This window comes from Dinoponera quadriceps, unplaced genomic scaffold (genome assembly GCF_001313825.1).
Source record: "Dinoponera quadriceps isolate SergipeBrazil2010 unplaced genomic scaffold, ASM131382v1 scaffold696, whole genome shotgun sequence".
In the NCBI taxonomy this organism is placed as follows: domain Eukaryota; kingdom Metazoa; phylum Arthropoda; class Insecta; order Hymenoptera; family Formicidae; genus Dinoponera; species Dinoponera quadriceps.
In genome coordinates, this window is record NW_014554799.1 from 291,917 (window position 1) to 316,476 (window position 24,560).

Here is a 24,560-nt window from a genome sequence, read left to right on the forward strand (position 1 = left end):
AACTTATTCACACTCCCAATATATATATATATATTTATATTTATATATTTATATTTATATTTATATATATATATGTATATATTTATATATTGTCAATTCGACAGTATAAAGTTATCACAGATTTACGAAGTGTTTGGAGTACGTAGGTGCGTCGCGGCAATCCTATCGTTAAAATAAACTATTTACAGCGATAACAACTTTGTTTTTTCAATTTTCGTAATTCCAAAGCGCACAGTATTTTGCTATATATAAATTTTACATGAGCACTAACGTGAGTACGAAGAGCGTCCGACTGTTACCTCAGAAAATAGACTCTTCGTTAATCGAAAAAGAAAAAAAACAACAGAAAGAGAATCATAACGTCGCAAAAAGAATCGACTGTGTGAACAACGTTGAATGTCGCGTTAATAAATAAAAGCTTGATGTGGCACATTTTTATACGGACATCACATATATCGTAAAAACGCATACGTTTATGTGTGTGTGCTTATATATGCGTATGTATATGTATATATATATAATATGTGTGTGTATTTGTTACCCAGCTATACAACTTCAAATTATACATTATTTTCGAGTTCTCACGTCAAGACGCGCTTGATAAGGTACTCGGAACCAATATTGTGAACAGCCGCAATTGCAACAGTTATAAATTAAACAGCGTGTCTTGTACTCATTGAACACTGCTCCATAGTAAAGCAAAACAAAATACACGTACATACAATTTATATGAAACCACAGCCGGCCAAGTCATACCTATCGTGTATTCTCTCAATACCCTCAATACTTTCGTAACAATTTACTGCCCTGGTAACTTTACGCAAGCATTCCACGGATAACGCGGCTTTACTTTTCGTTTCAATAAATATGCGATATTTATGACGTAGTACGTTACAAAATTTCTCCGCTGCAAAAGTTCAAACTACATATCGTCTCTCGGTTAATGTTTTCATTAACAATTGTGAATCCATTCACTAACACGTCAACAATACACTGTAGAACTGGTTACGTAATGTCTACTGACAAGAAGTTACGTCTATAACTCGTAGATAATGTTACAAGACTATCGACCAAAATACTAAGGCTCCTTACTGCTGCTTTTTACGGCGTAATAAATATTTATTGATTAAAACTCACCCGAAAACTTACGGTGTTGTCAATAATAACCTTGTAACATTTTATACACATCGAATGTGCGAGACGCATTCAATTTGCTCATTCTTGACGATAGATCGACGTTTCAAACGTTATTCAAAGGGACAGTTGCTTTGCTTAAATAAATATACCTACAGCAGAAAAAAAATATCTTTCCCAAAGAGAAAACAATCGATGATGGCAAAACTATTTTCGTTTTGTTTTACAAGACACTCAAAAAATAGAGTGACTGTTGTTCGAATAACAGTCATCGGAAGTGCCAAGTAAACAGTTCCGTCGAAAAATAGAATGAGTGTATCACTCCGAATTAACTAATTATAAAGATGTGATGTCGTATTCGTATAAACAATTACTCCTAATTAATACAACAGCGCGCGAGAAAACTGCAGGTGTCTAAATAATACATCAGCGAAGTGATACATCGGCGAAGTGAAAATAGAAAGTAAGATGTTAAAAGAAATATATAATTTAATACCACATAGTTAATATAAAACTTCATAAAATTGCGACGGAGTAAATAGAGCTCTAATAGTTATTTTCTTTTTATTTCTGCATGTATATGTAACTCTCTTCACATTCCCGCATAATTTTAAGAATACACATTGAACACATTAATATATTATCATCGACTAATAAAATGAAAAATCGATTCGTTTCATAGCCATAACGAGCATTTCACGTCTCATATACATGCATAAACACGCATATATTATGCCTATTCTTAACCATCACTCCTGTGTATTCGTTTATACATTATGTACAAGAGTAAATTGGTTATTTTCGTTTTGTGTAGTTGCTGTTAGTTTCCTGTATACCGTAACTATCGTCGACAGTAATAGCATGCGATGTACGCACGTTTCCCTTCACGAGTATAACATTAATTAGCTCTTATGGAAATTTTCCGCAACGATATGATGCACAATCCCGTAAGACGTGCCTCAACAATCACGTAATTGTGGCTGTTCTCTGTATTTATGAAGTAATATATTTGTACAGTAAATACGAAGCCTGCAGTCGGCAGCCGAAGAGACTCGTCGCAGTTCGCGCGATTACCACGCTTTTATTAATATAGAAAACGATTCGCCGGGATATCGATCGCGCCGCGACAGCTGCTGGACGGCGGGTTCTCATCGTCGGGATTGTCGTATCGTTTCAGAACCGATCGCGAATGCCGTCCGGACAGGGACAACGTCGCCTGTTGCTTCAGCTCCTCTATATATGTCGTCGTGTCGTCCGCTATCAATTCCTGCAAATGTTTGCTCAAGGTCGATAATTCGGGCCTGTCGTCCTCGTACATTCCATCGAGAGCTCCCGATTTCTCGTAAAACAGTATATAGGGCGTGTCCGGTGGCTTCAAGTTCTTGAACTCCTCGAAAGTAGTCCGCGACACGAAGCTGTCGTTGAATTTATACCAATTTTGCTTCGCGGAGTCACAGGCGTATGTGAAATAGTGTCCATAATCCATGTTATAACCGGAATGCACTACAGCGGCATACAGGTGATACGTTTCAGCGACCGAGCTTGGCACCGTAGACACCGGCAATTTTATGACGTCATTGTAAACCACCTTGTGTCGCAATTTCGTCCTGAGCCGACTGTCAAAGTCGTATCGAAAGTGTTTCAACGACAGAATCAGGTGTGCAGGAGCCTGTAAGATCGTGATGATCCTGTGTGCGTCGCACAGCTTCATACATCTGTCGCAGCGATACTTGTTCTCGCCCGTGAGTTTCTCCGGCGCGAGATAGTAGTTGATGAGATCTTGAACCGAGACCTCTTGGTTCTCTTGTATCTCCTCAGGAAAACACAGCTGCAGGTCGCGGAACTTGTCCGTGTTGTGTGAACTGGTGTTGCACTGGGCGCACTGGTAAGTGATCTTAGACTCGCCGCCCAATACCCTATGCACAAGAGACATGGATGGAATTGATTCTTCACCACCTACGGATTGTATACCACTGTCGGTGGAATCCGAGTGGTAATCGCTGAGCCGTTCCGCTTGTATCAGATCTTCACCTGTTACCAAAACATTAGGATGTATGGGGAATTTCTCAACAAAGATAATTATATAAGAAATAACATTTTAAAAACGATAGTTTTTACACACTTTTTGTATAAAATAATTATCTTCTATTAATATTCTAGTAATAGACGTCGATCATCACCTTGTGGGAAGTCCGCTAGTGATTGCGTTTTCCGTCGGAAAACCAAGCCTTCAGTTAGATCTTCTTCAGTTATCCAACGCTTGATTGTGCCCTCTGTAGAGTTTGTCGAAGACATTACTCTGTTCTCTTGCATCTCGGTTTTAGATTTAATACCGCCTGTGGAATCATTTCTCACGCAGGTCGTATTAACAGCTTTTTCATGCTCGTGTAAAACATCCAGAAGATGACTGTGTAAAGAAACGATTTCGTTTAATCGCAATTATCTTAGATTTCTATTTGTTACATTTACATGCAGTATAAGTCTCTTGTTAAACTATGACAAAAAGGCTGCTTTAAGCTTTTGTAATTATTAATATTTAAATTTACATTAATATATACAGACATGACAAATTTTCTCCGACTGTAAATTCCCAGGAAAAACAATTATCGCAAGTAATGAAAATATACCAACCATAGAAATTCTGAACTATCCTGTTGCTGTCCAGGTAGAAAATAGGAAGGTCGCGATGCTTCGAATATCTCATTTGGCGACAGGTACATCCTCTTGGAGTATAACAATAATGCAAACAAATCCTGTAGTTTTCTCAATAAAGGCATTCCTCCCATTTGGTTCACCGAGCAATTTAACACTTCGTAGCAAAACTGTCGAGTCATCAATAAGGCTTGCAACACGCTATTCATGTAGCATGTATTTCCAAGATTTTGAAGTCCAACTTTCCCAGATAACTGTCCCTCTGGCTCAAGAATTGGCTCTATCGTGCATGTCTCGGCTATCCATAACGGTTCATGATAATATTCCTTGATAACGTGAATACGTGGTGAAACAGGAAAAGTTTTCTCCATGCTATCAGGTAGACGATAAGCTGGGAATCTCATACTGGCTAATCTCACAATATCAACCAAGTGTTGTATGCATTCCCTGCTGGATTCTGAATCTTCTTTCATCAAACTAGTTATCAATGTAGGCACAGCTTTAATCAATTTTTGTATGACCTCCTCGGAGCTAAGCTTCCTCAGAATGTGATATATTATGAAAGAAGAAGTATGACGGATCACTGGTACTAACAATACTTTGCACATCAGATTCAATATATCTAACGATGACTCCACGACCTCCAGGAGAACAGAATATTTCTCTTGCTTCTCCAAGCCAAGTATGAACTCCATCACCCAACAACTGAGTTTTTTGTCACGCCACTTTGGAAGCCAATTACATAAAACCGTTAAAGCTTGCACTAATTCATAATTTGACTGCGATTGCGACAGAATCCATTCCACTGCCTGCGGGATAAAGCTAATTTCCACCAGACGCAATATCACAACTAACCCTGGGCCTGGTTCCTGTTTCCTCTTCCTGTCTGATATTATATGATACAGAGTTTGGAGGCAGATGAATAAGAGATCGTGACCGCTGTTCTTGGCGTTCCTACAGACCGTTTCCAGGAAGTTTTGGATCTTGGTGGTGTTGTCGTAAAACTCATGAATCTTCTTAGGCTCGGGAGGCAACTGGAAGGACGACAGCCTCACAATTACAGCTTCGCAGAGCGCCGTATGATCGGCTGACTCCGGCAGATACACCGTGTTATCCATCATCGTCTTGAGAAGCGCAGCCAAGTGCGACATGTCTCTGATGTCAGTCTTCTGCAGCAGCGCGGCGACGTCCTTGGAAATCGGGTCGGCGTTGTCGGTGTCCGACTTCTCCTCCACGTGCGGCAAGATCCACGCCATGATTTTCGGCACCTCCGAGATGTTCAGTATCTGGCTGTGCAGGATATCTCTCAGAATATCCTCGAAATTCAGCACTTGATTAAACGCCTGATCATCGCGCAATTCCCTCAGCATCAACCAACCATCCGCGATCTCCGCGTCACTTCCCACTACTATGAAATCGAAGCACCGTTTAATAGAGATACGCAAATAATGTTCCGCATCATTCGGATGGCGCATTGTCAGATTTACTCACTCGGACGCTCGCCTCGTGGCTTATTCTACCTTAGAATTAACTATATACGTACTACTCCCATTAACGATCCCCAGACCCCGACGATGGACCTCACGAAGGAAAATCAAAATGACCTCATGGTGGGGCAGAAGCGTAAAAAACGAGAAAGCGTTACGCCATAAATTACACGGTGCTCAAGAAGAATAATCGAAGACACGACGACGGTCATCCTTTCATCCTCCTCGTGTAGTAGTGTGAATCAGCAGCGTGTTCAACGCCAGTGTGAACGCCGCCTAAGTGGCGCGATGCGAACGACACGTTCCTAGGGACACGCTCGCGTTGGCGACAATGGCCCGCTCTAGTGGAGTTTCGACGGGAACGCTCGTTCGGCATGGAGCGCGAGAGAGAGCGGCCAAGAATAGCAAAGGGCATGCGAATCTAGCCGTTCTGTAAATGAGTGGCTGGCAGAGGTGTACGACTGAAGGCGACCGACCGACCGAACACGACCGCTCCCTCCGGTAGTCCGCGAATCAAGTCGAGACGGGTTCGACGATACAATTCGCGACGGGGAATACGGCTCGCGAGGGATCCACCTCTCGTATATGGAGCAGACTCGCGGGAAACGCCTGTTTCACGTGCCGAATCCTCGCGCGCAAGTGTCTGTGTGTGTTTGTGTGTCGTGGAGCGCGTATGTATAGCGCACCCGTCGTTGCCGTCGTCGCCGCGTATACACACGAAGAGCAAAGTTGGAAGAGCTCGAAGCGAAGGGGTGGGAAAAACGAGCGAGAGGAAGAGAGAGAGAGAGAAGGCGCGATAGAACAACCGGACAGTTAGGGTGAGGGCGAGAAAGAGAGCGAGATAGCGCGGACGAGCGAGTGACGCGTGTGCGCGCGTCCAGTAGTGTGCGCCAGTGTGCGTTCGCTTGAATGTGTGCGCGGACGCGCGCGCGCGTGCCAGTGAGAAGAAGCCCGAGAGAAGAAGAAGAAGAGAAGCTCGTAAGTAGAAGGCGCGAGAAGTGAGAGAAGTAGCAGTGGTTATAGCTCGCTGCTCCCGAGGAAGGAAGAGAGAGAGAGGTGCAGCAGCCGCCGTCGTCTTCACCGCCGCCGCCGCCGCTACCACCATCATCACCGCCGCCGCCACCACCATTGCCAGCGCACGCACGCACCACGCACATACGTACATACGACATACGTACGCACGCGAGCACGGTCGCGAAGCTAAGCGCGTCGTGCTTCTCTTTCTCCGCCGCCGCGCCGGTGCAATGTCTCTCGAGGCACGTTCGAGCTCGGCCCTGTTCAAGCGAGCCGAACAGCTCAAGCGCTGGGAGCAGTCCGAGACGAATCGCGAGCCCGCACAGCCGCGGCAGGTCGCGCGTAAGATCAAGTTCTCGGCGGACTGCGTGTTCCTAGCGGCTTGCGCGGCCAGCGACAAGGAAGAGATCGTGCGCCTGCTTCAGAAGGGGGCGAACATCAACACCGGAAATGGCGACGGCCTCACGGCGTTACACCAGGTAAGGGATACGTCCGAGCACCTCATCAACTGTACGCCTCGCAGTCCCGCTTTTGACAGCTTTGCTCTCCTGCGGGATCTATTCCCCCCCGGACCTTCGTTCTCCTCTGTCTCTCTTCCCTTCCGAAAATGTAATCGCGCAAGATGGCTGCTATGAGGCTCCAGCTGTCTAATTCGAGTGTTATTCGCGGCGATCCCGCCGTGTATTCGACGTGTCAATGAAATCGTTCACGAGGAAGAGAACGTGTAACGTAACGCGTCGCTCTTGGCTCTTGCGATGCGCCGCCGACGGTACACGCGAGGGGCCGTGTCTCGCCCGGGGATCGGCACGTAACCACCGTCGCGAGCGCGAACCAACGGCGTCTGCTCTTAACCGTTAATTACTATTTACGTGCATTAGAGAAGATACCCGAGCGGTAACGCCTCGCTCGTGCAAGAAAAACGCTAACCTCACCGCGAGACCTGTCGATTCACCGAGTTAATTGGTGCGAGTCTCCTTGAAAAAAAAGTCTTCTCTTCCTCTTCTTCTCTCCTTCTCTTTTAATTTGTTATTAATACTTGACCGACAGCGTTTCAACCCGCAGCCACAATATTATAATGCGTATCGCACGTCATTCGTTTTTTCCGATATTCGTCGGCGTTTTATGTAGATTTTTCATTCGTTCGAATATAGTTAGTGCGAGCTAGGCATACGCGAATTGTAACTAGTATCATGTTACGTCAAATTTTGTTAAGCTTCGAAAATGTTCTACCGCGGACGTGAACGTGGCGTGTTAGAAAAGTAGCGGAAAACTATCGAATAAAGAGGTTAGATGCAACGAGGAATTCATTTTAGAAAATTTCAGAGATATTATTATAGTTTTGAAAGCTGAGAGAAAAATCGGGTTTTTTTCCCCATTTCTCTGTGGATTTTTCGGTTTCTTATTCTTACAGAAAAGGTAAATGTGGCAAGTCTTAACCGAACATAGGTAAATTTTTCTAAACGAATTTCTCTACTCCTGTGATAGAAACTGAAAAAATTCGAAGAAAAATAGGAAAATACCGGTTGTTTCGAGCCTTCCTAACTATAGATATTAAGGCTTTCCTGATTAGTACTTTAATTTTAATTTAACTATATTAAAAAAAAGATATTGTTCAGAAATATTTATTTATTTGTATTTAGTTTGATAAGATAGTTTTTCTTTCTATTAGTTTTTCATTCTTTATTAGTCCATTGTAGTTTTTCATTGCATAATTAAGCAATACCATTAGAAAATAAATTAAGAATGTAGATATTTTTTTTATTTTATTCTAGGACACACGTCTTCTGTGTAAATTTTGAATTTACGTTGAGGATGTTGGAATATCGAGTAATTACTGAGCCCAACATGTTCCTACTTATTATTATTATTTTGAGCACAATGTGTGTAACTGTGTGCATGCAATTTACAAACGTGAATCATTTAGTTTGTCGTCAATGAGTGATCGTTCTTCGTTGCACGCTCATTAGATTTATTTTTAGCCTCAGAGGAATTCCATTATTACGCGTTCGTTAAAATCTTGCTCTTGTTCATTAATTTTGCGTTCAACTCCACCGTACGACGGGGAGGATCAATTTTAACCGGAGGTCTTAAAAAAAACTGACGCTATAAAGTGGCTCCGAGACACACACTGTGTAGAATCGTTTTCTCACCACATTCGCAACGATTTTTTTTCACGGGCGGCAAGCTTTTGTGAGCACCAACCTATTTCTGGGTGTCTCTAAAAGCTGGCGCAACTGAGTAATCCGGGACACCTAATACATATATGTCATAATGGTTATTATAGCATCGAAATAATTAATGAAAATATAACAAGAAGGTCGGTTGAGGTATAAGAATATCCGGCTGGCAAATGGAACACTTATATCCCTATTAAATCGGAGAAATTTTTAATTATTCCAGAAAGTAAATTTTCCAGACACAGTTGTCGATTAAACTAATTGACGATCGTAATGATTTCGATACGAAGCTTGAAAGGTCTGAGAAAAGGCGATTTGGCATAATCATCGTAAATTCCAAGATATTTACGATGACGATCGTACAGAGTTATCAAAGTCTCATTAGGTGGAATAACAGATTTTCCATAACATGATATTTATGGCTGTTATTTAAGCGAGAAGGAAGTTAAGGTATTTCATGGATTTGCGAAAATAGAATGTGAAAATACATCAGGCATCAAATGCTATTTATAGCTCACTGTTAGAAGTCACAGGCTGCAGCATCTGTGTTCAGTTTAAATCCTCTGTGTCTAGCAATGTTGTAATACGTGTCCAATTTTTTCTTGCACAAGCAATACCGAGGTTGCAAGAATTTACGTGCATTAAATGATACGAAGAACGATTTACATTCTTAACGTACGCCCGATCTATTCGGAAAGATCGTTCATTTCCAAGTGACGATCTGCGCGAACGACGTGAATTCGGTTCTGCAGTACATTCAAACATCTATCGAAAATTATTGCCGAAGTCTTGTTATAAATGTTGCTCTTCGAAACACGTTGTGTGTATTCTGTTACGAAATATTCTTCTTATGTATTACGCAGAAGTACTGGTTGCGATTAAGGTTTCTCGACGACGTAATAAACAATTTAATAACGCATTTATAACATAACGTCGATTTAAGATAGCGAGATTTGGATAACAACCAGATCGGGGTCCAAAATTGGCGGTCCTGATTTCGAAATATGTCCTGCCGATCGCGCGCCTCGTGTACATGCACCTATTGATGCAATTATAACGTGTAACGTCGCGCATTCACGTAGTCAAACGACGTTATCGTAATTCCATGTAACAGGCCTGCATCGACGATGACTTGGACTTGGTGGAATTCTTGGTGGAACAAGGAGCCGATATCAATCACGGAGATAACGAGGGATGGACGCCCCTGCACGCTACAGCGTCCTGCGGTTTCGTATCTATTGCCAAGTAAGTGAACCATTCGTTAGAAAAGTTTATTTCTCGTCGAGAAAGGACGGTGAGTAAAATTGGCCGAGTTTGGTCTAAAAGGTGATAACGTAAGTTATACATGTAATCTTACGTTTTTTAGGTCGCAGATGGTTTATAATTAGCATAATAGCTAATAGCATTTTTCAATTGATATGTATTACACGTGTAAGGTTGAAATTTATTAATATCTAGAATTGGAAAGTTAGTTATTTCTGCAAGTTACATTCGTTTAAAAGTAGTTGTTTTAGCATTTAGATTTTATTTCTTTATTAAGTTTATTAAATAGTTCAGTCTTTTTTCGTGCTCAAGCATTCGATCAACGATAGCACTAATATTTAACCCTTACAGACCGGAAAATCACTATAGTGGCGTAGCGGAGGTGTCATATATTTTATCAATCTATTCTTTGATGTATATGAAAAAGTTCTAATTCAAAAACTGTAAAAAGTTGTCCAAAATACCGCCCGGTCCGTAAAGATTAAAAAATCGAACGCACTTCTAGATGGAATCTCTATGGTAGTGCGGAAGTTCACCATTTTAACATCCTTGAGATTTTTAAAATAAGAAATAGACTATCTTTTTTAATTTTTATATCATTTTGATTACACTATATTAGATTTAGCATTTCTGAAACGTTTCCTCAGTTTTCAGTGGAAAAAGTTATAAATACAAGTTACTTAGATAATTAAATTATAAATACAAGTAATTAGGTAATTGGAACAAAATTGTCACTAACCGAATTATTATTAAAAGTGACTTATTCCGACTCCTTTAAATCGAATTTTGATCACTTTCACTGGTTTAAATGAATAAAAATGCTACCATCGTATTCTGCGACCTAAAAAACGTAAGATTACATGTATAACTTACGTTATATTTTTTAGGCCAAGATCAGCTTATTTTATCCATCGCCTCCTTCATACCTCGTCAAGAAGATTAGATTTCTCATCTTAGAAAATTGCATTTCTCATATTTTGCGAGGGTACCGAAGATATTGGTTGCACACTGTCTGTCTGTGCTGGTTGTAGTAAACGTTTGTTTTACAGATACTTGATAGAACAAGGATGTAATCTGGCTGCGGTTAACAATGACGGTGAACTGGCGCTCGACATTGCAGAAAGTGACGAGATGGAGGATATGCTCCAACAGCATATAAATAAAGCAGGTTCGTATTTGCATGTACATTCGCACAGGATGTCCGAGGCCTATTGCGTAAATTTTAATTATAGACTTCCGAGGAAAATCGAAGCCGGAGCTCCTCCGCGCGGAGGAACCATCCGCATGTCTCGCCGAAATATCTCCGGGCGGCGATAATTTTGTGGACGATCTAATAACATGCATAAGCGGCGAAAATTAGACGTTGCTTTTCGCGTATCGCTCCTTTCCGTGGATTATTTATAAAGTCATATTTTAGAGATTGTACGTATACACGAGCGTGCTCGCGCGCGTAGGCTGTGTATGAACGCTCGACGTTGGCTGCAAGCTCGCACCGCTCGCAGACGCGGCAAATCGCGTATTGGCAAAGATGCCCTCTTCCATTGACCCCTTTTCCCGTTGCTGATATAATTTTACGTACAATGGCACTGAAATAGTCTTTTAAGTGACGTCTACTTATGACAGGGATCACAGAAATTATTCTTGCACACGTGCGAATAATAATGCTCACATGAAGATGTTCCAAGAGAGATATCGATATTAAACGTTGCTTATCTTTACATAAAACACACTAATGAAAACGAAATAAAACGAGCTTATCCAACTATTGATTATCCAATTATCATCGATTTGTTCGGGCGCTATTTACGGAATTCTTGCTCGATTATTTAAGAACGATAGTCGTTACTTTCCTAGAACGTTGGACGTGTTCAATATGATAAATCGAAACTTGCAGGTATAGATTGCGATCAAGCTAGAAGTGAAGAGGAACGATCGATGCTGAACGACGCGAAAGCTTGGCGATCGGGTGCACCAGGCAAGGATTCCATACATCCCAGATCAGGAGCCACCGCACTCCACGTCGCTGCTGCCAAAGGCTACATCAGAGTCATGCAGTAAGATATTGCTCTCGGATTGAACGACGAAGTATCGGTCGTCTCGCCAGTAATTGCGCATACGGTGGTAATCGCCTCGAAGAATCTCTAGAGTTTAATAAAAATAGAATGGAAAGATCAGTCTTGAGATAACGAAACGTTGGAAATGCAGAATAGAACACACTTTGAATTCAACTTAAATATCCTTTCCATTTTTAAATGTACCTTAAAAGTGCGTAATTATGGAATGGCCGATTAGATTTATTTAAGAAATTTGACCATTTTCCGGTATAACAAGCACAAATATGAGATTTGTTTCTCTTTTCTTTAACTGTTGTAATACTTCTGTGCAGCATATTACTACAAGCTCGATGCGATGTTAATGCACAGGACTTTGATGGGTGGACACCTTTGCACGGTGCGGCGCATTGGGGCCAACTGGAAGCTAGCAAACTTCTTGTTGAGCACGGCTGTGATATGGACATGAAAAACTACGCCGTAAGAATATGTTTTATCGTAATAATAACTAGCTTAGACTATCTCAGACTAGCTCAGGCTAGTCCAAGTTTGGTCTAGGCTGGTTTGATCTGGCAAATATAATTCGCAGGTTATATTGTTCTCACCTCGGTATGTCGCATTTAGGGTCAGACTGCTTTCGACGTTGCCGATGCAGACATCCTAAAAGCTCTCGAGGAGTTGAAAGAGCAACAAGCACTTATAATGAAAGACAGCCCGCAAATAATTAATAAAAAGCAATCGTCTATACCAAAGAAACGGTACGTGATGCAAACTGATATGGAAAAGTCGAACACGTGAGGATATCAAAATTTGTCATTTCATATATCACTGAACATTACAGCGTCTCAACGAACAATGAGAATGCAGTAGCGGCGCAAGAATCCACGGAAATCTTTGAGGAAGAAACGCCAAATAAAGTTAAGAAGGTTGAGTTAGAGATTCAATCTGATAAAGAGGATTCCAGCACTAGTACAAACAGCGACGTCGGTGAGTTCCTTGTTTGCTTTTACTTCTTGAAACATTAAATCTAATCCGCACGTTCACTTCTATTTCCTTTTTTTCTTTTTCTTCTTTAAGACGTGAAATTATATTAATGCAAAATAACTATCTACTCTGCAACTTCCATGTTTATCTTTTTTATGTGAAGAAAGAGTAAAGAGAATAATTGATCATCAATTGTGAATGATAGTAAGACTTTTATTGAAATCAAACAAACAAGTGTAATAAGGATAACAAGAGCCGTTTGCAGGTGTAATTTGTTGCAGTTTTATTTTACAATATATAAAGTACACGGCAGGTATACAAATCAATATTTTATATTACAAAATACAAGCAAACTATACCTGCAGTCGGCTTTTACTGTACTTATTATTTGTTTATTTGTTTGAGAACAACCGAATTTGTTTTGCGAACTGTACCTTTTCTCACACAAATCTATATCCTAATGTCCAGTTTTGCAAATCTCGTTGATGTACGTTAACTGTAATTTGTATTTCTCATAACATTGCTGCATGGACAGAAGCAACGCGTGAAACACACATGGAAGAGAGTGATGGTGAAGGTGAGTCTGAGACTAGCTCAGAATCACACTCTTCCACTTTCTCCAATCAATCTGATAAGTCTAACCACGCGACATGTCTTACAGATGACGGTAAGTTTGATCTGTAAGACTGGTTTTTTTTTTCTTATAATACGAGTTATTATGTTCATTTTATTTTACTGCATGTGTGTTATCGGATTTTGTGATTTTGAGAGCATCTTAAACTTACTGGATTGGTTATTGCTTTAAAAATTCAAATTTCATATTTTTATATTTTCCTTCCTCTCCTGAACGCTTTAGTAATTCTCAATCGATTATTTTGCAGAGAAGAAAAATAGAGTAAACAAAGATGAAATTGCACCCCATAGTCCAGTATCTCCAGTCGAAAGTAATAAAGTTCCTAATCAGGTAAAACGTCCATTCTAATAACGCAGAGTAGTTCAATGTGTTTCGTGCTCTCGATTAATTTCATCTCTCCTTTTCAAGGCTCCAATATTGCCTCCAAAACAACAGACTGATAATAACGAGGAAGGCGTCGTACCATCTTGGAGACGTTCAGGTTCCTTTCGAAATAGGATTCAAAGTACTGAAACTACTAATTCTGCGCCTACAAGTACGTTTATCGAGGACGAATACCACTGTCGTTCGCATATTTTAAATCGAACCTTGGGAAAAAAATGCACGCCCGTGTAATCGTTTCAGAACTCGAAGATAAGGATAACAATGTTAAGATATCAACGGCGCCGAACAAAGTGAGTGCCGAGCCTGAGGTGGTATTACGAAGGACGCACAGTTTCGAAACGGACGAAAAGTAAGTCCAGCTAATCATAATAATATTTCGCTTAACGTGTGCGCATCGCACCAATTTCAGAGATTACAAATTCACGGCTTCATACGTAGCAATGCGTCGTGTATATTTTTCCGTTCTTTCATTTGCTAATGATATCAGCCGAATATCTAATGCTATTAACAGCGGCGCTACATACAACCAAAATAGTGTATCATATGTATGTGTACACGTATACTCTCCGTGTGTTCGCATTAATTATGAGTCCCGGCATTTTTGTACCTGTAATTTGTACTACGTTCCTATACTATATAGTGATGAATTAGAGTGTAGAGATATGCATGGGACGGTGCATGTGATGCAGGTTTTATGAGCAGTACTTGGCATTACAAGCCCGCATCAAGGCGTTCTCGTGCCCTACCCTCCATTGCTGCAATGCAGCTACTCCTACTCACACCAATGCTACGACCCGCTCTGCATCTCTACGCGATACACACAGGTATATTCGCATGCTTCAAATCAACGTTTACAATAGCTTTGGTTCGTAATACAAGCTACAATCGTGTTGATACTCGTCGGTAATTCCACTTAACTCGCTCAATACGACCAACCCTGTACGATATGTAGAATGTTGGAACGTGTTATCATATCGTTTGTATTATTTGGAAGTATAAGTGTGCAAGGTCGCGAACCACGTGTAGTCTTTACATTCTTTTTTTTTTTTCTATTCGTTCAGTGTGAATGAGCTTTCGATGTAGCTTGCTATTTGTTATCTTAACCTCTTGAGACTTCAAGGCGCTTCAATTTAAATCGGACAATAGTGCTAATAACTTTATACATATATATATGTACATGTTTAATTTGTTTTACATTTACTTTTAACTATACTATGGCTGAATAAATAATGATTAATTGATGATCTCTATGGAACTCAGGAAAAGATAGGAATTTATAATTTGATGTTGAGATATTTTCCTCAAGAAGAAACTTGAAAGTATATGATCAGGTAACGGGAGTTACTTTACTTAGCCATTGAGATGTTAATGAATATGTTCTTACCCTTAGTGTTTCCAAATTTTATTTTTCTTTCCAAAATCGTATGAAAATCACATTCGGAAAAGTATTTAATCAAAATTATATTACATGCAAATGTTCTGTGTATCGTGAGTTATAACACTCGTTATCGAAACATGTATAATATCGCGCCGACAGTTTATCGTTGCATATTATTTCTTTTTAATTATTTATTTTTATCCTTACTCTAGAAAGAAAGAAGTGAAATTAAATTTGGAATTATCAAGACTGCCACAAGGAAGCAATACACTTTCACCAACATCCGCATCTAAAACATTGGCATCGAGTCCATTGTCATCCACCCCAACAACTACCACTACTGCCACAACAACAACAAGTCCTATTCCAGTCAATCAGATTCGCAGGTAAATGAATATTTTCTATTTGCAATCTCTCTATGATATTACTGCTAAATATAATTTTAAATCTAAAATACCTTTAAACTTCACACACTTGCAAGTAACATTCTAACATATTTTGCGAGAAGTGATCGAAAGTGGATTGCAGTACCTCACTGTCTCTTACGAAGCGTAATAGAAAAAGGAAAACATCAGCCGCAAAATTCTAATCGTCTCCTCTGCTCTCTGTAACTGACCGACATTTGACCGAGAGAGTTCTTCTTTCGTGAACTTTCAATTCTTTCTACATGAGTAAACGAATTTTACAAACTGTCGATTTTTTCGTAGACCGATTATGCGTGTGTGTACATATTCTCAACAATACGTCACGCTGGTTTCTCGAACACTTATTTACAACAACAGAATACATTACTACATGCACATAATTGACATCTGTGTATTTACATTTTGCATTGTGCGTTATAATATTAATGTGGCTGGATAGTGCTCAACCAGTGGAAGCTGCATCTACAGTTGTATCGAATACAAATAGTGCAGCAGCAGCTGCTCCTGGAACTCCCACTACACCAGGAGGGAGCAAGCTAAGTCCGGGAAATATCTTCAAGAATTTCTTCAAGTGGGTACTCACTACTGCTCGGAAGATCCTCTTGAGACACTGTGACTTTTGCGTGTCCTCGGATGTTTTTTACGTATATAACTTACGTTCATTTGCTGGCAGTGGCATGGAAGTTTTTGCTTTTCGCAGTGTGATTATACCTTTTATTTGCATTAATACTATCGTTCTACATTGGCGCGGAGTCTAGACGATACATAGTTACCTCGCTCACAAGTGACCACACGTTTGAATTTCACCGGAGCTCGCACGCCACATGATCATACAGTTTTATCAGCCGACAAACTAGAAAAACACCGCCACGAATAAATAATGCACTCGCTACCTGAAGTCGTGTTAATCGTGTGATTCTGTGAGAATGCACTGTGATGTAGACACAACGACACAAGGCTCCTCAGCCCACTGCAACAAAGGCCTATCGATATTCGGCGGGAATTCTGTCGGCCGGAGCGAAATCGAGTATTAGGACGTACTACACCTCCTCCGCTCCTCTCTCCGAACTAACGATCGGTCGAGAATTCGATACGGTATTTCGCTACACGGAAGAGGCCGTTCGAAGCAGTAGTACAATAATTATACATAACACTAGGTACATACACTTGAAACAAAGAGGGGATGTATTAATCGTTATTTACAGAGGGATATACTCTTTGCTGTTTTTCTGTGAAGTTTTTTGACATTGCTTACAGATTGTGTTGAATATAACGCTTACTAAGAATTTGGTTTTGATTGCACCAATACAAAACGAACTGACGATATAGCGTATACATACTTCGCTACGAGACTTGTGCGAGGACCGATCTCTCTTTCCGTCTGATGCATTTGCTCACACATGTGTACACAGATCCTTCGTTCCGCCGGTGCGCGATGAGGAGAGCGAGACCCAGAGGAAGGCCCATGCGAAGAGAGTGAGGGAAACCAGACGGTCTACACAGGGTGTGACGTTGGACGAGATCAAGAGTGCGGAACAGTTGGTGAAGAAGAAACAGCAGAACAACGAATCACCAGCTCTGACACCATCATCCACGCAGGTAACGTTGTCGAATACCGTAATAGTGCCGTTATTGCCAGATACCTGCAGTAAATACACGATCAGATCGCGATGTGAAGTATTTCTCGTAGCAGTCGTAGGCAAACAGACGATCGGTCACACTATCGCTGTGAAGCGTCTTTCTTCTGCGAGTTCTCCTCCGCGTTAGCTAAAATCGCAAGTACTACTCCCAAAGTGACACTTTGTTTTTTATTGCGTCCCCTCACGAACGGCAATGCAGCGCGAGAATGAATGTCGACGCAGCGCACGGCGTTTTGTTTATGTATTTTTTTAATAACCCAGCCTACGACTACGGTCAGCAATACAGCTTCGATCACGGCTACGATAACGACCGCAACCTCGACTACCGTGACTGCGAATAAAGTCTCCGAGGAATCTAATTTGCCCGAGAGACGACCATCTTGGAGATTAAGGGTAGACAATGGAAGCAAGGTCTGTGTATTAACAGAATCTCATTATTCACGTATGCAATAAATAAACACGCGACGAATGTTCGTACGAACGGTGCTGGGGGTTTCGAAGGTACCGCGTAGGTACAGTGTAGAAAGATCCTATCGCTGACGGGTCGCCGCCACGTCCCGGTGTGATTCACCGCGCGTGTTTTTCACTGTCAATTGTCGAATGTGCGCGAATCCACGAATTCGTAATGATTACCGGTGATTTACCGTTCAGTTTCAGTTGGAAGACGCCAACAACAAACCTACCGATAACGCAACAGCCTACATGAGGAGACCGTCCGGTGGTACTGGCATACCTAGACCGTCATCGGCGCCAGTCGAGACCATCGCTACTAGCAGTACAGAAACCACCATCACATTACCCCTTAGGAGGTCGTTAAAGCAACCCGATGACAAAGGTAAGGGCCGATGAAGTAATGAACATTTCAGGGAGTAACGTTTCCTCTCTTAAGTATTTGTCAGACTCAGCGTACTCTCTTTGATGAAATTAGAGACACTGAAAGTTTCACGAGGATTGCGATGTTTGGATAAAGCACCAGTAATTGTTAAGTGTAAATATTATTTGACATTGCTCGAACACTTCACGTTATGGCTCCATGAGAACAAAGTTCTCCAGTGAAAATATTTAATCAGTTTATGTTACGTTAGAAGTGTTTGTGTTAGTATATCGAGATTTCTGTGTCTGTGTTATAGAACAAGATAAGGAGAACGATAGCAGAAACGCACAAGCCACACAGGCCGTTATTCAAAGGAGACGTCGGCCTAAAAGAAGATCGACAGGTGTGGTCCACGTGGATATGGATGTGAGTAACCCGTTTAAGATAAAATCGTCCAAAATATTACGTTGGGATTGTCAAAGATACTCGTTAATATTATATGAGAAGATAGAAGACTATACCTTTATCAGTGCTACTATCCAGTCACTTAAATTACTTTTTGTTGACAAGTCACTAAAAAATTTATTATCGTTTAAAATAATCATTTTTTCCTTGAACTCCAAAGATAAGCCTGGGAAGCTAAGTATAAGTGTTACTTTTTTGCTCGATCTTAATTTCAGAATTTCACAAAAATGTCACTTTTGGTTACTATTTTGCTGTCTGAGAGATCACTTTTTGTCACCTTTTCTGCCAAGAAGCAGTCACTATTTCATTCCTTGTTTCGATGACTGGATGGCAGTGCTTCTTTATAAAATCGCATAGATTTTCGAGACTTCAAGAAACTAAACTTAACTATCGATGAAGATTTCTCACCGATTGTTCGATGAACGCTTTTGATATAAATAAAAATTGCGGCGTAAATGATTGCGAATAAAATATATGCAAAATAGAGGCGTCTCTAAGATCGTATTTTATCTTTCGCAGGAAATCGACCCAGACAAACAGGATCTAACTGCTGGCGGTGACTGTGACGACTCCAAGGTCAATCACAACGAAGTAAGTGACTTCTAGTTCTGAAACTGTGTTACACGGTGTGTCATCTCAGACATTAACACGACGTTACCTCTCTAACATCGTCACGCCTATAAAACGCTGTTCCTAAAGAAAAACAAAAGTTACTCCGTCCAAAATAATAGAAGTAGATCTAGATCACGGTAGAGAACGAGAAACACGTTGCCACTTGATGGATGGATACCGCTGCCGATCCAAAATACATCATTCCCCCCATCATTCCTTACCGGCCTTCGGGTTTACAAGACGCCCTTCTGACGCCCGAGCGTCTGTCCGAATTTCGATTTACGAGTCTCTTGCCACGAGTTTAACGGGGCGCGTGCCAAAAATCCAAAATTGGATAACGCGCAGTAAGAAGAATGACGCAGAGGGAAACATAAATCGGAGAGAGAGCAGTACGTACCTGCGATGCGCACGATGAGGCATCACGCCTCGCCTTTTGGCACCTCTCAATCCTGACGAGTTTCCCTTTCGTCGAGCCTCAATTGTTGGACAGGTCGAGGTGCAGCAGACCAACCTATCGGCTGGTTCCGCGAAGCGGCGAGAGGAGTCGAAGTAACTCGGGAAAGAAGACGCTCGCCCGCCGATTCGCCTTTCCTTCGCGATTATTCGGCCAGCGTCACTCTTTAAATCATCCCGACATTAAACGATTTTCTTAAGCCGCGGCAGCTTGCTGCTTATTTTTAGCCTCTTGGAAGAATAACCTCTATTCCGTACATTCTACGATAAAAATAGTTCAGTATTCGTTATTCTGTCACCTACATTTCGCGCGAGATACATTCGACGTGTGGGGTTTCACAAAAAAGAAGGAGACGGTGGTGTAAGACTGACGTCAGCGCGTAATTTTACTTAATTCTCAAATAAACATTCGCACTCTTTTGCGTCGGAAATCTCCGAATCGAAAGAGAGGAAGGGGGGACCGAGACGGCGGAGCTTAAATTATATCGGGGAAGTTAATCGCTAATTCGAGCGAAAAAAAGAACAGACCAAGACGATCCGTGAACATGGCCTGGTCCGAAACTATTCCGTTAACGTTCGGTATACGATGCGACGCTTTGACATTTAGAATCGCACGCGTGCCGTTCACTTGTTGCTCTTGCGCTCAAACACGCTTCGGTCTTTTATATATATTGAGATACACAGGTCGTTAACGCTTGTCTATATAAATCTCTCTCCTCTCCCCCCCCCCCCCCCCCCCNGTGAAGGTCTTACCTAATACATTATGAAACTTATATTCACACAGATAAAGTCGTGTGTATCTCGAATATCCTATGTGCCAGCGTAAAAATAACAACATCGCGTCACGGCGCATTTGCTAATTAGACGTTCTATATTTAAATATTCATAAGCAATCTCGCTTATATATGTTAAGGGAAATATTAAAAGCGCGGTGGAAAGCGCACATATTCAAATTCTCCGGAACACACAACCTTGATGCCTGTGTTAGTCTCTCTGCGCGCATTCCAAAAATAGCGCATAGTAGTAATGCTTTGAAGCAGCAAACTGCCTGATGTCTTGGGTTCTCCTGCCCGGTCCCCGTCAGTCTATCATTCGCGGCCCGCGACGCTGGATACCCGCGCGCCAAAAATCAACAACGTTCGCGCCCACGGTCTCTCGCGAGGGCTGTTCCGGCCGAGTGAGTGATTTTCGCGCGAGAACCCCCCGGTGGCGGGCGCGAGGAAGCTGCCGATGCCGATCGCGGCCCCGTAATAGTTTCGCACGTGACGCAAACCATGTCTTCGTACAGAAAGGGAGCGCAGGCTAAGCCAACAACAGCTGCGGGCCTGAGAGCCCAGGCGTCAACAAATGGGCAATCAATTTTTGGAAACAGGTCACGGATCAGCGGGCTGCTCGCGCTCAACCAGAACAATTATGCGAGCCTCCTGGGCATGAAAAGCCCGAGCTTGTACTCACCCAGCTCCTCCTCCGGGATCCTGAACGCTAAGAGCACGAAGAGCAGCGATCATCTCTTTCGCAAACGCCCGTACACTAAGTCGGCGACGAGCAGTCCGAGTTATCCGAATCTCTACACGACGTATGGCGGCACAACCACCGGATATGGCGGCGTCACTCTGCCTTCTCACACGGCAGTCAATACCTTGAACTTGACCAGCTCGTCTCCCAGCTTTAATTATTTGAATTTGACGAGCACGCGCCCGCACGTGCAAAAGACCGAGAGTTTCAACAGGTCGAAGATCAAACCGAGCTCGAGTTTCAGCTCGAGAAGCTCAAGCCTCCAAAGTTTAACTAGTTCCGAGGGATACGCCGTAAGCGATCGCATTTCTCGAATAGTGCGATTAGTTATGTGATTTGCTGCCGGAGCTGCAACTCCGATTGCAAAGTATCGAAATGCGAAATTCCGCGGATGTTTTTATTTTTAACTTGTAATAAACAGTAACATGGAATCGTGTTACTGCTTATTAACAACTTATAGTAATTAATATTATATATATAACAATTTATTTTTTGCTTTAATGGCACCAGACTATCCGTGCTCTAGCTTACAATGAACTCTTTTTATAAATGAATTCCATCAACGGGGACCCGTTAATCCATTTTATATAATTAAAGAAAAAGAAAATAGAAAAATACGCAAATCGAATGCAGATAAATAGTTATTGTAATTTTAATTGAATACCAAGGAATCTTGCAACTTTCACTCTTTTTTTTACTTTTTATTATAAGCATACGGGAAGAAGAATTTTCTTTTTTCACAAAAAAATGAACACAAAAATATTATTGATTTATGAATTAATTGTTATGTTCGGTAATATTTAGATATTACAAGATGTGTGTATATATATATATATATATATATACATATATATATATGGAATTCTATCCTAACAGATCGATAGAAATTCACAAAGATATCTTAAACAGAAGCTAATGATGCTTTGTTATTTGTTTTAGAGTGGAAACGATCGTTCCAGCAGATCGAACAGATTAGGCTCGATATCTTCGATATCGTCAGAGGCATCGTCGGCGCCGATCAGAACAAAGTCCAGTAGTTCGGAAAACGGCGAGTTAGACTATAAAAAATTGTACGAGGAATCTCAGGTGGAAAACGAGAGGTTAAAGGACAAGTTGAAGCGCTCCGACGAGCAGTTGAAGGAGGTCAGGAGCTTACTGGAGAAAGCGCAAACCAACCAAAACAAAGTGATTCTCTCGGAGGCGGAAAAAAGGGAGAGGCGAGCCATGGAGAGGAAACTTTCTGAGATGGAAGAAGAGCTGAAGGTAAGCCCATATCTCGTATGTCTCTTCTTCTTCTACAATATGAACGATTGTTATCTATTGTGAGAACAAAACTGAACGAATGCTTTCGTACATGCGTCGATTCGATAATAATGAGAAGACTGGACACTATTATGTCTGTGATTTTATGTGTACGAGTACATACCAATATCTAGTTGTCTATTTATCTATCTATCTATGTATACACAATTTTAGATTTTTTAGTTTATTATCACCGTGTCACATCTCTCTCTCTTTTTTTTTTTTTTTTTTTTTTTTTTTTTTTTTTTTTTTNGCAAGGAAAGAGCAGCGTGAGAGCCGAGATCTCGCGCTCTTTACTTTTTTTCTTTTTTATACAAAGACCCGAGGGCTTTGGTGCATCTATTTTGTACGCTTTTTTCTTACCTGCTGTTCTTTTTTTTTTTGGTTTCAATGGAGCTTTTATTCTCTTCCTTACTTGTGATTTGTACTTGATTTTTGACACGCGGCACAGAAGGATAACGGCAATTTTCGTTAGCCCTTCTTACATTTTCCCCTGAGTTCCGCTTTCTTTTTATTTTTTTTTTTTCTTTTCTTTTTTCTCTGTTCCGCGGAGAATTCCCGACGTGCAAGTTAGCGAGGGAGCCGCACGCAGGACTTTTGCTCATTAGTAACCAATGAGAAACACGAATTAGTTATGTGCTTTTGGCTATTTTGGGACTGGCGGGAACAGCGGCGGGTTTTGGGCTAATCGTTTAACTGTTTACAGCAATTGCAAAAGCTCAAAGCTGAAAATGAGAGATTGAAAGCCGAAAATCGGGCACTTACCCGCGTCGTATCCAAACTCACCAATACTAAATAGGTAAAGGACACAATGACAGCATCTGCGTCATAACGATAGACATCGTATCTCACGTACGGCATTAATTAATTAATCGATTGATTAATCGACTGATATGGATTACAACTTTGTGTTTCTGATCGCCAATATTAAAACTGAAACGAATTACCGCTCATCTCTTACTTATCGTACTCGAAACTCAGCTTTGCAAAGTACGTATCGAGAATGCGTAACAACGCGCGATCGTTAATCAATCTTTAATCAAACAACCGTACCAGCTTGTACTTTCATAAAAAAAAAGAGAAAATTGCAAATTTCGGCCTGCTATAATACACACATACATACACATAACACGCACAAACACACACATACACACAAACACATGCTCGTCTGTCTCATCCTGAATACTTTGTAATCACCGCTGTATACAATCGCGTTCGTCTTCTTATATGTGTGATACTACTAATAGCACCTCTGTCTCCGCGATGTACACATCCACGTGATTCCCTCGACGTCTCTCTATTCACGTATTGCGTATGTAATAAACGTTTATATACGCGCACGATTCCTCGAAGTCGTCGCTGAGCGAAAATTCGACTGCGCCATTATGTCATCGCGGCTGTGATTGGTGTGATGCATGCTGCGAACGAGTCCGCTGAATAATGCATCTTCATCGCGCGATCTTTAACAACAAGAGACGCGGGAACGTGGCCTGCGCGATCCGTGCGATGCGTAGGAACGAGTAGACTCCACGACCTCCGTAACTCTAGGAGAGCATTCCTCCGCGTTTAAACACCACACCGCTCCACCATGGCCGCATCTCCGACGATTAATCACCGCCGCACGGCACGTGTTCGGCACACGAGCAAACCAATGCCACGACTTTGCAGTTGGATTATGCCCTCTCGTTTATTCATCTCGATTGCAGCTGTGTGTGAGAGTACTCGAGCCATCCCCCCACCTCTGAGACACACGTTAGACTGTTAAAAATCAACACTTACCACACTGTATTAACTTAGATCTTCATCACTCTTCTCTCTCCCTCTCTCTCTCTCTCTCTCTTTCTCCGAAAGCATGTTAAATGTTTAAACTGTTGCATCTTCACTGCACATATTACTCATTGACTCATAAATCTATCTTTACCGAGATGGCCGATTCGTGAGGTTGACACATTAATATCTCTCCCCTCTTTTAACTTCTTATGTATAATAATTACTGCATACTCATCACACTACCTTCATATGATACGCACTAGAGAGCTTTCGTAATCAACGATATTATTTTGTAGCGTTCTGAAAGTGCTCGAGACGCGAGAAAAGAACGGTAGCGAACGGTTTACACGGTATTAGTTGCAACTGATAAACATTGCTTCAGAGAGCATTGCTCCCCCCCCCCCCC

The 24,560-nt window shown here is 41.5% G+C and overlaps 2 protein-coding genes across 11 annotated transcripts in view; one reads left to right on the forward strand and one right to left on the reverse strand.

The window, feature by feature from the left end:
- Positions 1-54: 54 nt before the first annotated feature.
- Positions 55-5,416, reverse strand: LOC106741994 (ubiquitin carboxyl-terminal hydrolase 35-like). The gene is made up of 3 exons (XM_014614526.1): positions 3,766-5,416; positions 3,315-3,541; positions 55-3,165 (listed from the first exon to the last, which is right to left on the reverse strand). Exons 1-3 carry the CDS (start codon positions 5,259-5,261, stop codon positions 2,219-2,221), a joined length of 2,670 nt encoding a protein of 889 aa, XP_014470012.1. The 5' UTR covers positions 5,262-5,416; the 3' UTR covers positions 55-2,218.
- A 241-nt stretch (positions 5,417-5,657) lies between these two features.
- Positions 5,658-24,560, forward strand: part of LOC106741992 (protein phosphatase 1 regulatory subunit 12A) — a 20,250-nt gene continuing 1,347 nt past the window's right edge. Inside the window, exons 1-21 of one of the 10 annotated variants that reach the window (XM_014614523.1) lie at positions 5,666-6,766; positions 9,579-9,709; positions 10,777-10,895; positions 11,622-11,781; positions 12,114-12,258; positions 12,403-12,536; positions 12,620-12,765; positions 13,298-13,429; positions 13,644-13,726; positions 13,805-13,931; positions 14,021-14,129; positions 14,470-14,604; positions 15,371-15,544; positions 16,023-16,154; positions 16,996-17,182; positions 17,485-17,634; positions 17,875-18,058; positions 18,354-18,463; positions 19,022-19,093; positions 20,860-21,375; positions 22,022-22,345. In XM_014614523.1, the coding sequence (XP_014470009.1) occupies positions 6,518-6,766; positions 9,579-9,709; positions 10,777-10,895; positions 11,622-11,781; positions 12,114-12,258; positions 12,403-12,536; positions 12,620-12,765; positions 13,298-13,429; positions 13,644-13,726; positions 13,805-13,931; positions 14,021-14,129; positions 14,470-14,604; positions 15,371-15,544; positions 16,023-16,154; positions 16,996-17,182; positions 17,485-17,634; positions 17,875-18,058; positions 18,354-18,463; positions 19,022-19,093; positions 20,860-21,375; positions 22,022-22,345 (3,519 nt within the window). In that variant the 5' untranslated portion in view covers positions 5,666-6,517. Of the gene's footprint in view, positions 6,767-9,578; positions 9,710-10,776; positions 10,896-11,621; positions 11,782-12,113; positions 12,259-12,402; positions 12,537-12,619; positions 12,766-13,297; positions 13,430-13,643; positions 13,727-13,804; positions 13,932-14,020; positions 14,130-14,469; positions 14,605-15,370; positions 15,545-16,022; positions 16,155-16,995; positions 17,183-17,484; positions 17,635-17,874; positions 18,059-18,353; positions 18,464-19,021; positions 19,094-20,859; positions 21,376-22,021; positions 22,346-23,090; positions 23,184-24,560 lie in introns of all 10 variants that reach the window. The other 9 variants (XM_014614515.1, XM_014614516.1, XM_014614518.1 and 6 more) reach the window with 9 other exon arrangements.

Excerpts from the sequence above, each read along its gene's own strand:
- LOC106741994 (XM_014614526.1), bottom strand. The coding sequence starts at position 5,261 with ATGCGCCATCCGAATGATGCGGAACATTATTTGCGTATCTCTATTAAA. Across the intron at positions 3,542-3,765 it reads GATAGTTCAGAATTTCTATG|TCATCTTCTGGATGTTTTAC; the intron begins GTTGGTATATTT and ends TTCTTTACACAG. Across the intron at positions 3,166-3,314 it reads ACTAGCGGACTTCCCACAAG|GTGAAGATCTGATACAAGCG; the intron begins GTGATGATCGAC and ends TTTTGGTAACAG.